The following is a 17439-nucleotide window of genomic DNA, read 5'->3' as shown; positions in this document are numbered from 1 at the left end:
CTTAAGCTTCTGAGAAATCTCCACAGCTAATTCCAATGATGTGCTTACTAACTTCAGCAAAAATATTAAAAAGTAATAAGGTAACATTTCAAGTATTTCACTCTGTCACATAAGTCTAACAACTTTTAAACTAAATGGAAATGGTTATGTTTGGAAACAAAGACAAGTGTGAGTGCAAGCTTCTAGTAAGCCACATCCAAGTTGATTCAGGATACTATGAAGAACAAAGAAATCTGATTTATCTGATTTGAAATCATGAAATTAGAAGCAATATAAGTTGTTTTGTTTTGGAAACAAACAAACAAAAAAAGGCAACTTAAATTCTCGCTATTTTAATACGGATATTGACATTATTATACAAAAACTTAAGCTAATAAGCTTTTAAAGTATGTAACAGCTAGAAGCTTTAAACTGAAAAAATGAAGTTTTACATTAAGCATTTGTGAGGAACACTATACTATTTGACCCTCTATTCAAAACAGATTTTCTAAATTTACCCGTGCTCTTCATGCTAATGGAAATGTCTCTTTTTCCTTAACAGATTCCATCTGTTTTCAGTGGTTTCAGACTTAGTATACAGTTTGTAAAATAAAACTTAAATAATAACAATGGCCTTACCCTTAAAGACTCCTGGAATGAGGAGGCCTGGTACTGTGCATACTTAGCAATTGTTGTATGTGATCTACTGCTTTCACAACGCCAGATTTTCTTTGTTCCAGTGGGGTCCCAGTTTTCATCTGCTGGCTGCAGTAGCTGTGTTCTTACTTCTACTATGTGTTCGTTATTTGCTTCTACCAATGTCTTTGTAGAGAAGAGTCCTAGGTCTAATAAATAGGAAATAATAAATGACAGTTAAAATATAATAGAAGAAAAAAAAATTAATACTTAAAGGTATCTAAAGGTTTAAACCATCCCAGCCTTCATAACACAGCCTACCCGTAGGTTAATAATTAACACTCATGGTTAATACTCAAAAAGCTTTTGTGGACACAGCAGTTGAAGCTTAGAAAAAACTTGGCAGCTACTGTATCGACTGTATTTCAAGAAACACTTGACATGCCTTGCGGTAAACAAATCTGCAAAACAATTTTTAAATCTATTACCAATAAAATATTTTTTAAACCTGAGTTTTATTAATGCACTTCCATCAGATAACACATTTCTTACCAGCAGTGATAATTCCTCTATCTCAGAGTTCAAAACATCATACACAGTCAGATTACAGATCATTAAATCTAAGCACAAAGACATGCAGTCACAGCTTTCAATGGAAAAAAAGGCTATCTACAAACTTCCACATCCACAGCTCAGCTCCAATCTGTGCTCAACAAAATCTGCTGGATTTTGGGGGCTTCTGAAATGATCAAGATTAGAAACAGCAGCAAACTAAGAAATGACACATTACCCTAATTACATGGAATACACACGTAAAACATCCACCTTTAAGACATGAGACTTCCTTCGAAAAAAAATTTTTTTTTTTAATGAAGTAAAAAAACCATAAAAACTAAACTTACCTAATTTAAGCGCTCCAGCAAGGCCACGTATTACAGTAACAGGGTTGTTTGGATTTGTACAAAATTGATGTAAAGGTGGAAAGAAAGCATCTCGTTTATTTTCCAACTGTAAAATTGCAATGGAATATTAGATGTCAGATGAATTTAGACTCCTTATTTGTAAAATAAAGAAAACAGAAGAAAGAAAAACAACAGGAAGAAGACAGGAATGTTCTCCATTTTCCTGCCTTTGTAGGGAATGAACAACTACATCATACAACCCCTTCCATGTTAAAAGCTGGGTTCACTCCTGAAATCAATTTGTTATTACAATTTATTTCTTGGAATGAATTATTCTCACACTACTTTGGCATTTGCAATTTAGGTTTCCCGCAGTTTTTTTCTTTATCTTATTCTTGGACATTCCCTAAATCTACAGAATTCTTTGAAGAGCAAGATAATATACTTTCTTCTAAGAAGTCAAAAAAGCTAACTCTAAAGATAATGTATACAAGAAGCAGTGTAATTAAAAAGACTACTCTTACAGTGCATCTCATATTAAACAGAAAGGTTGCACTGATTTTCTTACGCCTCTGCGCACAACTGCTTCCAATTTCATCTAGCTCTCATCTCAGGCAGACTGCTTGTGTAGTATCAAACCAAAGTGCTGACTGCTTCTGGTCCTCAATTTGAGCTGACCAAACTAACTTGAGGTTTTCTTGCTGGCTCTACAGACATACTGTAATTTATTCTTCTGTTTTCAAGAAAGTGGACATCTGTTACTAAGGAAGTTAGCTCAAACTCTTCATAAAGATATCATGAAACTTTAATTTTAGAACAGAAGTTTTAACCCTTGCATAAGAAAACACTATGCAGCTAAAACCTGCCTTTCCCCAATGATGTTTTGTTCTGAAGATCACCCCAGCTTTTTTTTTTTACTATATTTTGAAGGAAATCATTAGGACAGTATAATTACTTGTCCATTTATACCTAAAGTGTCACTTGCGAAAACCGTACATACGTATTTGAAACACTGAGCATTGTATCTAATGACTTGTTTTGCTTATTCTGCCAGTATTCTGAGTATTAACAAACCCTCAAAAATTTCTGAAGCTGTTTTTCAGGTATGTATTTTTCCAGGTATGTAATTCAGATATCCAAACACTTACGAAAGGCAGTCAGCAATGTACTTCTACCATGAGATTTACTTACATAAATACTAGGTGTAGGTGGATTCAGCTTGTCCTTTGGCAAGGGAGGGTACGGTGGAGGCGGTGGTCGTGGAGGTGGGCATTTATCCAATAGAATACTACTGTTAGATAAGCCATTTTTACCCAGATTCCTAAAAGGAAACAGAGCTGCCTCTGTCAATTCTTGACAAATAAATACATATTAGTGTAATTTCTTCTGCAAAATACTGATGTATAAGGAGAAGCCATAATTCAACATGCAAATAAAGCTCATATATTTTAATCAAGAATTCCCAGTGTATAATTTGATATTATCCAAAATAATTCCCGCTCTCCTGCCAAATCTGCAACATCACCACTATGAGTTAAAAATATAGCCATTTTAAATATAAGCAAGTATGACTCATTCGACAAAATTTAACAGAAAAAAAGCAGTTTTCAAGTCGGAACAGCAAAGAACCTTTCTAGGTCAGCACTGGCTGGTGGATATCAATTCACAGCAGTTGAGACAACACAGTCTGGTAGTGCTGTGCACAGCACCATGGCAGAGCACAGTCAGAAAATGACAATGCTTCAGCTAAAAAAATGCTTAGTCACAAAACCAACTGCAACTACACTAATGACACTACATTGAACAACCACCTACCCCTCTCTTGACTTAAAATTTCAAAGCCAGGAGGAGCCACTGCTGCACAATCCATTTGTTTGAGCAACAGAGGAAATGACCTACTCTGAACAAGTTGCTGTGTCAACACCCATACGCATGCCTGAATGAGAACCTTGCCTGTTGTATTTGCAGCCTTCCTATGGGGATTTCCAGATGTGGATACCCCACCATATGTGTTAACTTTCCTATAATGCCCAAACCTGAAAAATCCACATTCTGAGCTTAGTCTATATTCAATATCCAGCTGCTGCCACCAGGAAAGTATGTATTAACAAAGCCATCCCTTAAATTTTTGTTAAAAATGACTCAGCTACTCCAAAAATTCTTCACTTTAAATGCTATTCAAATCCTTCTTCCAACCTTCCCCAGCTGCCATTACTTCATCTCAACATCCCACAAAATGGGATCTTTCTAATGCATAATGTAGTCATGTATCTTTGTAAAACTCACCGGTTACAGAAAAGTTGTTCTGGTAACAAGTCTTCAGCAGAAAACACATCTGGCTCACATTAGATGAAACTCCCAGAAACAGAGTTTGTCTCAAACAGAGAAACTGTGATACTGGCACTGAGGAACACTGGAGAGCTGGATGCTGGCATGTGAGACCACTGCTTCAAATCAAGCTACCACAAGCCATGAGTAAGATGGACTTAGGGTGTGAGATCAGATGAGACTGAATGACACTTTAAAGAAAACGAGCAACCACCTCATGTACCCCAAGCTGCAGCAAAGATGAGCATCCTGAGAAACCGGTGCTCACCACAACAAACAAGTCAGTCATTCATTCAGTTCAGAGCTTACACCAGCTTTCTAACTCATAGATTGGTCTCCCCTGACAGAAGATCAGAGCAGTACAGACAGGGACATATTTAACAACTGTCTCCAAAGCACACTTGTCAAAATCCCAAACACAGCTTATTCCCTGTGCTAGGTTAAGTCTAATGCCAGAAGAGACTGCAACTTCAAAGAAACCGAGAAAACAATCCAGAAGTTGTGCTTAAGCATCATCCAACTTGACAAACAATTCACAGGCCAATGCTTAATGTTTGATGCCCTTCTTGCCAAGACCCTACTGTCCCTACAAAAAAAACCCCAAACAAACAAACCAAACCAAACAAATGGGGGGGGAGGGGTGGGTGGGGGGTACACCCCCCCCATGAACACCATGAAATAAAATCACCATCAGCAAAAGAAATTTACTGACCACAGTTGCACAAATTCAGACCAGTTATACACAGTGAAACTATAATCTGAATAGTAGGTATTAGAAAAAACTATAATCTTTGCAGTACCAAACTGAGAAATAAAATTGAGAAAAGCAAATGTAAAGTATTAAAAATCAAAGAGAACTTCAACAAAATTCAGTTTGCATTGATAAACAGTTCTCAGGTGCCTTCTGAGCCAAGAAAGATGAGAAAGACAACCTGAAGAAAAAGGGACACTGTTCAGAATTAGCACGACTTAAGCTACTGTACTCACAAGAAGATAATTACCACAGCAAAAGAAAGCCCTGTAAAGCCAGGGTATGAAGGGTCTTCACAGAAGGGGAACTACAGAGGAAGGAGAAACTCCTGTATGCTTAGAGAAACAGGACTAAAAAAGCAAAGCAGATGGAGAAGAAAGCAGACAGTAGAGAGGAAAAGATCAGATGAACAAAGATATCTCAAACCCAGCACTTGAAGCTGATACTACCAAATGTATGCCACAGCTTCCTATTAAAGTTACTAAAACCCTGTGTGGAAATTTCAAGAGGGGAAAGGGGCCAAAGAAAAGCAAAGCTGAGAAAAACGCTCAAAATTCAAGTGGCACAGGAAACAGATGGGCAGAGTATTTAAAGTTGTCTTTAACAGACCAGCTTCACTTTTTTTTTTTTTACTATGAATCAGAATGACTTACTATTAATAACAATGCAAGAGAGCTATTAAAAAATAATGCTGTAATTAACAGTGTGCAAAACAGAACAGGAATTAGAAAAAAAAGCCTCACCACAGAAGTACTAAAAAGATTTGGTTCTGGCACCTGAAATGGTGTGAATGTCCATGGTCAGCCACTCACCTCTGGAAATACAGAACTACAGCCAGTGCAAGGAAAGGGAAAGACCCTTCTGGACCACAGCACTTGTCAGGAAAATCTCACATATCTCTGTTTCATGAGTGTATTTTTTTTGTGAGAGGATTTCATACTGGCTGAAAGAGGCAACAGATGCAACACTCAAGAAAAAACAGCATGAATTAAGCCCCCAAATGAAACCGGATGCCCAGTAATCTGCAACGCCATGATGGAGGAATTAAGAGAATAGACCTAATTAATTTAAACTGACTTTCCAGAGGGAACTGGCTTTTCACAGACTGCGCAAGCACAACATCCTTTACACCTGCAGAGTGGGAAAAGAAGGCAGGAGCAGCTGTCAGCCTCAGAAAGGAAAGGACAGAGGTGCACACTGGTGTCTAGCATTGTCCCGAGCAAAAGCTGCAGCTCTCTATCCACTGCAGTCTGCTCCATGGGTAAAAGCAGTAAGTCATGCAACTGCTTTACCCTGAGGACCAAACTCAATCAACCTGCCATCTGTGCTTATAAGCAACTATAGATAAAACAGGTGCCTTGATTTCATGTAACTATGGGAGCTCTTTGAACAAGCAATTATCAGATTCATTAAAACACACCTTTATTTTTCCATTTTACTGCTTTGTAGGATGCATTCCAACAACCTTCACAAAACAGTTTACAGCCTTCAGTCTTAGAGAGTAACTTCTCCTCTGGCTGTACCAAACCGTGCAGTTAAAAGAGAAGCAGAGGTGCGACCCATTTTGCTCTGCAGTAATATTTGTCCTCTTCATTATAGAGCACTCACTCTCCAGTCTGTGCTTTTAGCAAATATTAACACTAGTAATTCAAGGTTACCAAGGGATTTCTTGACAAATGGAGACCTATGGCTTAGCCTGAGATGATTCCTTCACACTTCTCTCAAGTTTACTATTTTCACTGCATGGACAGCCCAGTAGCTTATTCTGCAGCTGGGACGTCCCTTCGCCACTGGAAGATGGACTCCAGCTGCTCCAGCCTTAGAGACTCCCCTGTTGGAGTCCTACAGCACTATCAAAACCTAAGTAAGAAAGACCAAAATCTGATTCCAAGGCAATTACTGAAATATTTACTACTACATGAAACTCATCAGGTAGCTGCTATGTACTTCATAGGTAGTACACTGACACTGCATCATTCCAGTTGACTAAGACAAGACACCATGTGAGTTTAAAGCCAACTGTGTTACACAGATGTATTAATTTTAACTCTATTATACAAACTCTCAACCACATCAAGAATATTAAAGTTAACATGATAAAACTTATGTTCTGAGAACCAGGAATCATTATCTTTAATTACCATCCTTTACATTTATTAAATTAGTTACCTCAATAATTCTATTATTTTGCCTAAGCCTAATGTCACTGAGAGGATTAAATCTATTTCTCAGAAAGCAGTCCCACACTGCTTTTCAAGTAATCTGGAACTATTTCTGTTTTCCGAGAACTATAAAAAAGAAATAACCTGTATGAACAATAAACAGCAATTCTCCGGCCTGCTCTTTCAGAGCTCACGGATATGTGTTTTTCAGGCCTCCGACTTAAAAATGCCAATTTTAACTACTGTATAACTTTCTCCTTGATAACTGTGAAAACTAAAAGCGCCTTATCATACATCCCATGATGTAAACTTTGTATCTGCCTTTGTCCCAAGCACAGAACAAAAATACTTACTGAACTGTCTTGCCTCTATTGACTATTTGATAGTTCTGTGCAGTCATAACACATGACTGGGTTTTGTGTTTTAATTTTTTCATTCCTGGCTATAGTTTTCCTCTTTCAAACTTCATTTCTGAGTTTTTTAGAACTCTGTTTTGGAACTTCAAAAAAATATTTGCCCTTCTCGTTTTTAACTGAAAGACTGACTTTTTGATAGTAACGAAAACTTCCTAAACAATTTGCAGTTATCTGTACATTTGGATTTTAGGCATACTTTACTGGCCCAAACAAAAGTTACAATCATCTGCACTTAAGCAGTTATTTTTGTTGTGAAGTCAGTCTGTTTAAGAGATGGAGGATTATCTGCATGAGAATTAACAAGCTTTTTACTGCTCAAGAGATTATAGTTATTCTGAAGAACAAACTTAATACCCTCTCTTCCCAAATAAAAATCACGTTAACATGAATATAAGGAACTGTGCATTTATGTGGCACTAACTCAAATCTTTCAGAATGAAATAATCTACGAAGAAGAACGAACAAAACATTTTAAAAATGTGCCTGCAGAAGAAATCAGCTGAAGCACTGGGAAGCACAGTACATACTCGACCCAGTCCTGATTGAAAACACAAATTCCCAGGCCTTAACAATTAGTGGATACTATTAACTCCTTTCATACTGCAAGTTACTACAAAACCACAGAAAAAACGTCTGTCAGCACCTATCACCCTGGGAAAGAGGTGGATGCTCTCCATGCCTCAGTGGGGCTCTCTGACGCTTACTTCCCCAAGCTGCTTCTATAGGCAGTAGAGAGAGAGAGAGAGATGAGCTCTCAAAGGAGAATATAAAGAAGTCAAGTCAAGCTTACATTATGCCTAAACGCAAGTAATGCCAGATAATTACACAACCTGTTTATCAAGCAATTCTCTACCCCAGCCTTTCACAACCATGTACTAGCTGGCAATACTCCCAGGGATCTTTCTTTTTAAACCTACAGAAAATCCTACAATAGAGTTGTGGATTTTCTCATTATGCAAATGTATTTCTAATAATTTTTGAATTCTGTTCCGGCTTTGACCTCAATAGTATAGGTTGGCAGTGAATTTCATAGGTTAATTATATGTTATGTAAGAATAATGTTCCCTCCTTTTGTTAATGATTTTTACATATTTCCTTTCTATTTCATTTGCTAATCACCTTGTTCTTAGGCTGTTAAGACAAACAGAATCACATTAATGACTTACATAAGAAAAGCATTGTAACAGTTGGCACCAAACTTTCGCATATGCTTGTCTTCCCCCTAAACTATAAATCTTTCCTATGTTTTTTTTTTTTACTTCCAGATAATTCTGCTTCCCATCTGCAGATTTTTGTATTTGTCTTCTTATGGTAAGCAGGGCTTAGCTTGTGAAATCACAATATTTCAGATTTTTTTCTTAAAACTTTTGCTATGGTGAAGTTGACTTGCCAGAAGTAATGTGCCTTTAGAGCAACTGAACAATTTTGCCTTCAAGCCAAAAAAGTCCTTTGCTTACAGACAAAGAAATCTCCCAATAAAACAAGAATTGCTTTTGTTGTTTTTGTTTTTAAGAACAAAACACAAACTTAATCCAACTCCTTTCTCCACAAAGTACTTCCCCTCAAACAGATTTAGGCTCTTCGCCTCTGGACTGCACAGTTCCCAAACCAGTGACTCACTAATTGACTTCCCAAAGCAGGCTTAATTGCCAGGGAGCAGCACCTTCAGGAAGATCAGCCCAAGCTTGCTTCTGCTCCAGGCTTCAACACAGAGCTCACCCAGCAACGACATGACTGTACACTGTAGCCTCTACACTGCTTTTCCCACTCCTCCTGAAGCTTATTTCCTACACCTGTGCACATGCTGGCCATTTATCAGACCCTTTCCCAGACCATTTTCTGTTTGCTGTCCTATACTTTTCTCTTTTTTTTTACAAAGTTCCTTGAAAGGCAGCTAATCTCTCCTCCGATCCTACCATTTTATTTTCTCAATGAATTGCTCTCTGCTTGCCTTTATTTTTCCACACCAAGCAAAAAGAACTATAAAAAGGCACTGTAGCCCCTTTTAATATGCTTTACCATCAAGCCTACACCTCTCATTTGCTTTTCCAGTTAAGCCAAATTGGTAAAGCTTTCAAGTTCAGAAATGCCTTATGAATTTTCAAATTAGTCTTTCCATATGCCACTATAAAAATGACAACAGAAACCCTGAGCTGATATGAAGTTGCTCAGTTATCCATCTTGGCTCTTTAGAATTGTTTGAGAACCTCTTGTACGGACTTAGTCATTATCAAAGTGTAGTTTGAAGATATGCCTGTTCTTTCAAGGCTGAGAATAGGCTTTAATAAATAATGATAAAAAAATATCAACCGAGCTATTCCTTGTATGTTTTATGAGAAACAAAACAAGTCAGTTCAGGAACTTATCTACACAGCTTAACGGAAGGCCTTGACCTTCTGTCGGCTTTGGAAAGGACAAGTGGTGGACCCTTTTAACTGAGATGGATACTGAATTTTTAACATCACTCCTCCAGGATGTTAATGAGATGCCAGTTGAAACACAGACCTAGAAATCTGCTGGTTTCACTTCAGCACAAATAAACAGCTCGAGTGTTAAATCTCAAGTCTTGTGATGATGTTTCATTCTCCTTTCCTTCTGAAAGGATTGCTCACAGGGAAAAGATACAGCTCTAAGAGTACAGAAAAGAGCTTTTGAAAACAGTCTTTTTAAGGAGACCTGATACACAACTAGACAAAGAGGCATCTCTTTTTTTTTCCCCATGTATTCACAATCAGCTTTTTTAACAACAAACCCAGAGCAGTTATTCCCAGCATATTTTCTTCTTTCAATCAGTTCTCATTTATGCTCAAGAATTTATTTTTTTTTAGATTACCTTAACAGGGAATTTTCTCTAGGAATCTAATGAAGGATAATTAATTTAATAGTACACTCTCATCTGTTATTTTGCTCAGAGGCTTAAAGGAATTTAGTTTATTATGTAGACTGTTTACCCAACATAGTAATTCAGTTGTTTTATATCCACCTTAAAATTTACTGTTGCAATCAGTTTTACTGGTAGGACAGACTAACCAAATCACACTTACATTTTCAGAATCACCTCCTCACTTCTCTTTCATCCATACACTCCAACAGCAGTTTAACAAGATGAGCATACCTGCTACCCTATTTGTTCTTCAAAACAGCATCATAATGAGATTTGCATATTTTAGTCAATTGCTCAGCTACAGCATTTCTAAATTCCTTGTAGCTTTTCAATGAACACTGTCTAGCTCTTCAAGGGAAGCTCCTTGCAGAAGTATCAATTGCTATGCCAGCACCTTCTGTTTGACCCCTTCACAGCCTCCTAAACAACCTCATTTCACTGCATGAATAGAACAGGTCTCTGTTAAGTATTTCCTCAACATTCTCACCCAGGAAGATGGATATAAAGAAACTTTTCAGCCTCTGCAATGATCCTGCCCTACTTAAGAACTCACTCTTGTCTCTGGCAAAACAAAACATTTGCTAAGTATTTTTCCACAGACCAGACAACCTATTCACATATAGCAAAAAAAGAATCAAATGGAGTTTTCTGTTTGGCATGTGTTCTGCATCTTATGATACAAAGCATCTCCATTCACCTAATGCCTTCACTTGAAGATGACACTTGTTTACACAATGCAAAATTACAATCTCCCAGCATTTATTTTTGCCTGACTACTTCCATTTTTGCTTTACTGTAATGTGTGGTTTTTGAACCCCTTTTCTAGTAACTGCTTTTACCTTAAAAAACACCAAACTTCCATGTATCTGATGTTCCTTTGTTTTTAAGCCACAAGTAAAATCCTAGCAACAAACAAGTCAGGTTTTGGTGGTTAGTATTACCACACTGCTTCCTGATAAAACCCCTTCTGTGAGAACAGGAATTTCATTATGCTGCAGTTCACTATCCCGTAGTAGGTCAACTGCAGTTACATTGTGAATCGACTTTCCCACATTACTTAATCCCAAACTGCTAATGATTTTGGGTATTTCGTGCTTTAAGCACAAATAAACCTATATAGCCTAAAAGATGTGAAAAATGGCTTCTCTCAGACAATACTTTCTTTTAAACCTGGAGCATCTTAAAAGAAGATTATTTAACAGACTTCTGAGGAACTTTCATATGAGTTACAAGTAACATGAACAATCTGGTTTTGAAGTAAGCATGCAGTAAACAGAGCCAAATGCAGAATAGTGAGGAGGGGGAAAAAAATTAATCTAGAGCCCCAGCTATAAAGAAAAGTAAGCTACATCCACCTGTTCCTACCTGCCAAAATGTCTTTTGTTTTTTTTGTCCCTAGAAAATACCATCAGGACAAAAGGGCACACTGCATCAAGTAAGCATAGTCAGAGAGCAAGAAAAATATGCCAGAAGATAACAGAATGTAATTACCCACATTAGAGATGAAGTCGGAACGCCTTTCTGAACATATTAAATGAAATAAGGGTATGTACGTAACAACTGGCAAATATTAATGCATTTAAGGCTCCAATATGTAGTAACTATTACTACAGGACAATTCCCCTCTCCCTGTGCAAAAAGACTATTCTAGCGCAGTTGTTTGGGAGTTTGACTGTTTTGTAAAGGCTAAACACCTCACAATTAAAATCCAACAAATTTTCAGGTTTTCTACTATGGATAGCTTTCCTGCATTTTTTACACTAAGTCTAGAAATCAACATCTTCGGCCACAAATTCACTTTCGTATTTTAAGATACCACTTGCAGAGACAGCACCCAAATGTAATTAGCACTGCATTACCTCATACAGTTAAAAGAAAGGCTAACATGCAGTAATAAAGTTCACAGTATCTGATACATTAGTATTATGAGCATCTTCTGTTCTGCCATGTATAAAGGCTGACTTATTTTGTGAGTAAGCAAAGCTTTCAGCAGAGTATCTTTCAGTAGTCTCCCCTCTAGACGTTTTCCCTTATGTTAATCACACATGCAGTATCTATGACAAGGATGTTCTCCCCACAGCTCTGCTCCTGAGCTCTCACTTGAGTGCACGCACACCTTCAAACTCTACACATTTTGAAAGAAATCAACTACCTACTACGTGGCTGGACAGCCTTATCCTCAAATTTATGCACGTAAACTTTAGGTATGTACACTTTAAGCTTATCCTAAAATTGTTGCAACTGTTACCTTGTTGCCAGTCCCAAAAAATTTCTCAGAATCTATTATTATTATTATTATTATTATACATATGCAGACACTTTCCAGCAAACATATCTTGACTAGGAGAGATCCTGTCTCTAAACTCTGTGAAAGCAGCCCCAGCCCAGACTAAAGCATTTCTTGACCTCCAAGTTCCCGGAAAAATCCCAAGTCTTTCTTCCCATTGCTCATTTATCTTTATTATCCAGCTTCTAAATCCTCTACCTTGCTGAATTAAGGTGTAGACAGGCTGAAGAGGTAGCTCTCAATCTCTACTCAGTAAGAAAGACAGTAAAAGGCACATCTTATTAAGCTGCCTGCAAAATATATGGGGCAAAGTATTAGCTTACCTCCCTTGAAAAATGGTAATTACACAAGCCTGGGAAAAAATAATGACTATACTGAAACACTGTAGAGAAAGACAAGAAACCTCATCATCACATTAGGAAGTGCTTTTTTTAAGGGCCAGTACTTCATAATTAGGGCCCCTAAATACAGTTAGAAACTTTTATCTACAATTTAAAGCAAAACTTGTACAGAGAGAAAAGGGCAGTGGCAATATCTGGCCAAGCAAAAAGTAGAGATGACATGCAGGTCACGGCAAAGATATACAGCTTCTGGACCTGATTAAAACTCAGTCCTTCTGCACTAAATTCACAAGTTGGAGCTGGAGTCTGTCAGACTTTGGCAGGCAGATTTTTCTGACTCTCCTTAGATAAGGGGCAGATAAGAGCTTAGTGGCAGTGCTCAGCTGTGCCTGTGACCTGCTGCAAAACCTGCTGTCAGCACATGAGCCTGGGCCAGAGCTATTGAGCTCAAACTGCAGATCTCACCGGTGAAGAGCCTTGGTAAACAGCATACCGAAACAATCAAAATGCAACATTTGACTAGAGGAATACACTCCCCATTACTCTCCCAAGAAGGCTGCATTCAAATTTCTGCTAAGCAAATTCTGAAGACACAGATCAGCTGAACTTCAAGAACTCTGAGTCTATAACAATCTTTTATGTGTATTTGCAATGCACTCATCCTAACACCATACACAGAAGCTATTTTTATACCTCTATCAGCAATAACACGTACACAGTCCTAATTAGAAAAGCTGTTAAGCTCTTCATTTTTATGAATGCAGTAAGATGTAGAAACTTCACTTGAAAATGAACATTACAATGTAAGACAATATCTGAAAGATCACAAAATAAGCTCCCTATAGTTTGGGTTTTTTCCTCTCTGGACTCACTCCAGTAGGTCCACCTCCCTCTTGCGTTGGGGACCTCACAGCTGAATGCAGTAACAAGAGCAGAGTAGAGGAGGAGAATCACCTGCCTCGACCTGCTGGTCTTGCTCCTTTTGAATGCAGCCCAGCACACGGTTTGTTTCTGCGCTTCGAGTACACACTGCTGGGTCATGTTCATCAACCAACACTGAGTCCTTCTCCTCAAGGCTGCTCTCAATCCATTCTCCTGTAGCTTGGCATTCATCTGACCTAGATGCATGACCCTGCACTTGGCCCTGTTGAACTTCATGATCTATACCATGATCGGTATCAGTCATCAAATCCCAGTATATTAGTATCTAGTAACTCTCAATCACAGTAACAAGACACAGCTTCTTTGCACTTGGCTAATTCATGTGGATGCAGTGAAAGAAGGTAATAGACATGCTTTTTTAACACTTTTTTTAACGTCAGAAAGGGTAATGATCAAAAGCATCACATTTGCTTATATAATCCCCAATAAAATGTTTTGGAATAAAATACATCGAGATGGAAAAAATTCCAATGAGAATTCTGACACCAGAAAAATAAAGATGACATTTCAACTAAAAGAACTGTTAACACAGTTCGGCACTGGAAACGGCAGTTAGAGTACAAAACAAAACATTCAATAACCATGTGCTTATGATGAAAGGGACTTCTGTGACCTTTAAAGACGTGACTTTTTCTCAAATGGCGACAACTTTAAGACATGGATACAGAAATTATATTCCTCTAAATGGTCATTTCAACTTCTTAGCATGTCTGGACTTCAAATAAAATTCTTTTGAGAAAGAATGCAAATTTCTCCAAAGACTATCTGGAAAACATAAGGACTTTGAGGCAAGTATACATAGGGAAGGCTGGGAGCACTTAGTACGAAGTGTGAATGTGCAAAGCTAACTACTGTCTATCAGGCTCTCTACTAGCACATGGCTATGGATGAGAAGGCCAACGGCATCCTGGCCTGTATCAAAAGCAGTGTGGCCAGCAGGACCAGGGAAGTCTCCCTTTACTCTGCGCTGGTGAGGCCGCACCTCCAATACTGCGTTCAGTTCTGGGCCTCTCACTACAACAAAGACATCGAAGGCACTGGAGTGGGTCCAGAGAAGGGCAACAAAGAGGGTGAAGGGTCTGGAGAAGCCTTATGAGGAACAGCTGAGGGACCTGGGCTTGTTTAACCTGGAGAAAAGGAGACCCAGGGGAGACCCTACTGCTTTCTACAGCTACCTGAAAGGAGGTTGTAGTGAGATGGGGTTTGTCTCCCAAGTAACAAGTGATAGGACAAGACACAATGGTCTCAAGTTCTACCAGGGGAGGTTTGGATATTAGGAAGGATCTCTTCAGCGAAAGGGCTGTCAAGCATTGGAACAGGCTGCCCAGGGAAGTGCTGGAGTCACCATCCCTGGAGACATTTATAAGACATGTAGATGTGGTGCTTAGAGACATGGTTTAGTTGTGGACTTGGCAATGCTGGGTTAACGGCTGGACTCTTAAAGGTGATCTTAAAGGTTTTTTCCAACACAAATGATTTTAAGTAAGCATGAGCTCAATCTACTTTTGAATGAGAATTACTTTTGAAAAGCTTTCTCTAAACTGTGTCTAGTAGAGTTTGCTCCACTATCAATGGAACAAATTATCTTATGTTTAACGTTGTCATGGTTTAAGCTAAAACCAGGACAAATGTGTATTGCATGATAACATGGTGCATTAATACCAAACAGTTACATACTGTAAACAAAGTTTACAGTTAACTAGCCTTCCCATGTAGACAAAGTTTTAGTGTATAACACAACATAAAGCTGTTTCGAGGAAAGGTGACTGAATGGATCAAACTTATCTATGTAAGTAATATACTATACATCTACCTCACAGCACATTCATACTCCACAGGTACTCCAAAGCTTCATAAAGGGACCTTCACTTTTCTAAGTAAAGACAAAACTGGAAGTATTGCTGCCAGCTTTAACGGAAAACTAAGCCAGCCACTGGAATACTCTTCTACTGTCATCACATGTATTTTGAATGTTGGCACTTGTAAAATTGTCCATGAAAAACTCCAATACTTTAAAATGCCTAAGGATTTCACTCTGATAAAATCTGGTCTGTGATGACACAGCACAGAGTAATAATAAGAGCAACACTATATGCAGAGCTCTGCTATTGTGCAGGATGTCTAAACATAGGGCTTGTAAGTGGTGTGGGGGGAGGAAAAGTCTCAGAAGGCTGCATAATCACCAAGTCTTAGAAAAAGAAATTATTTCTACTGTGGCAAAATACATCTTCCTTGATGCATGGAAGTCTATGAAATTACCCTTTTTATTGTTAGAGCCTGTATCTAATGAAAGAGTTGGATGTGAAAGGGACTCTGAAAAATGTGCTTGCTGGATATAACCATCAAGTCCCAGCAGTTTCACTTCTGCTGGAGGCTCCTGTCCTCTGACAACTATATACCAATGTCACACCAATAACCTGAACTGTGCAACCCTCATAGATGCATTTCTATTTCTTTCTCTTTGGAAGGGTGGTGGTGGAGTTACTGCTATTTTTGGTGACTTAACAACACTGAGATAAGAAATAATTAGCTAAGCAGCATATAGAGATGTCAAGACTTAGGGCCTGGTGTTTCTGTTACAATTCTTTTTAGCAAGACAGACCTACGCACCACCAGAATTCCACCAGAATCTTAAGGGAATGCATTTTAGCTGAGTATATGTACACAGAACGAGCCTAGTAATTCTAGTTCCAACATGCCTGTCAAGAAGATAGGACTTACGCATCAGAGATGAATGCTGACAGATTTAGCAGCAGTGGTTTTCAGGTATGATTGCCCTCAGTCCACCATCTTCCTCTGCCAGAAGCCACTGGCTATTGCACATGCAGGTAAATTTGTTGTGTTTCTATACCACTATATCACTGTATGTATACCACTGTAGCTTACTGTACGTCTTTGCCAGAAATCATTGCTAAGAAAAATTATCTAAAACTTCTACCGCATAGCCTTCTACACTCCACGCCATCCTGTATTACTAGCAATGAAGGCACCAGGGAATACACTGCGCAATTTGCAACCTGCACAATTACAGTGGAATCATCTCCAGGTTTCCTAGTGGCTGGCCCCACCTTTTGCCTTAATCCATCACACATCTGATCTAAAGTAATTCAAGCTTGCCTACTAAAGAAAAAAAAAAAAAAGACAGTAGCATACCTGCTTATCAACTGGAATATGAGATGGACGAAGACTTGTACCTCTCAAAAGTCAAAACAATCCACACTGTAATGTGACAGACTTCCAACTAGCTCAGACTGCATTTTTAAAGCACAATCCACTGCTTGAACAGCTCCTATACTTCAGCTATAGGTACTGAAACCACCACTATAAAAAACTCCACATTGCTAGTACAGAACTGGAAGGAGAAGCGCACGCGCCAGATGGCTGTATGACCGCTCAGAGAAATACCAGCAGGCAGGAGAAACGGTCCAACAGGAATCTCATGAATTTCAGCACAGGGAAATGCCAAATCCTGCACCAGGGGAAGAATAACCCCATGCACAGCTACATAAGACAACAAATATTTTTACTTCAGGGGTGACCAAACACTGGAACAGCCTGTCCGGGCAGACTACGGAGTCTCCATCCTTGGAGATATTCAAAACCTGGCCAGACATGGTCCTGAGTAACCTGCTCCAGCTGGCCCCGCTGTGAGGTGGGAGGCTGGATTAGATAATCTCCAGAGGTCCCTTACTGGACCTCCCACCTCAACCATTCTGTGATCATTTACCAGGCTGTATCAAATCTCCTCACAGAAATTAAGCCTTAAAGCTCAGGATAAGGATACACGTTTTGAAGAAAAAAATGTATCTCT

At 38.6% G+C, this 17439-nt stretch overlaps 1 protein-coding gene across 14 annotated transcripts in view; it reads right to left on the bottom strand.

The window, feature by feature from the left end:
- Positions 1-17439, bottom strand: part of KDM6A (lysine demethylase 6A) — a 158232-nt gene that overhangs the window by 18496 nt on the left and 122297 nt on the right. For all 14 annotated transcript variants that reach the window (XR_009743407.1, XR_009743408.1, XM_061453436.1 and 11 more), the window contains 3 exons: positions 2709-2838; positions 1518-1623; positions 619-824 (listed from right to left, as the gene is read on the bottom strand). Coding sequence is in view for 12 of the 14 variants with exons in the window: in XM_061453436.1 (XP_061309420.1) it covers positions 619-824; positions 1518-1623; positions 2709-2838 (442 nt within the window). In the remaining 2 variants the exon portion in view is untranslated. The remainder of the gene's footprint in view (positions 1-618; positions 825-1517; positions 1624-2708; positions 2839-17439) is intronic.

The sequence above is a fragment of the Pezoporus flaviventris genome, unplaced genomic scaffold (genome assembly GCF_033815535.1).
Source record: "Pezoporus flaviventris isolate CSIRO_AGI_PZ_B2104156 unplaced genomic scaffold, CSIRO_AGI_Pfla_v1 ptg000015l, whole genome shotgun sequence".
In the NCBI taxonomy this organism is placed as follows: Eukaryota; Metazoa; Chordata; class Aves; order Psittaciformes; family Psittacidae; genus Pezoporus; species Pezoporus flaviventris.
Note: the sequence above shows the minus strand (reverse complement) of the source record. Positions and strands in the feature narration are given on the sequence as shown.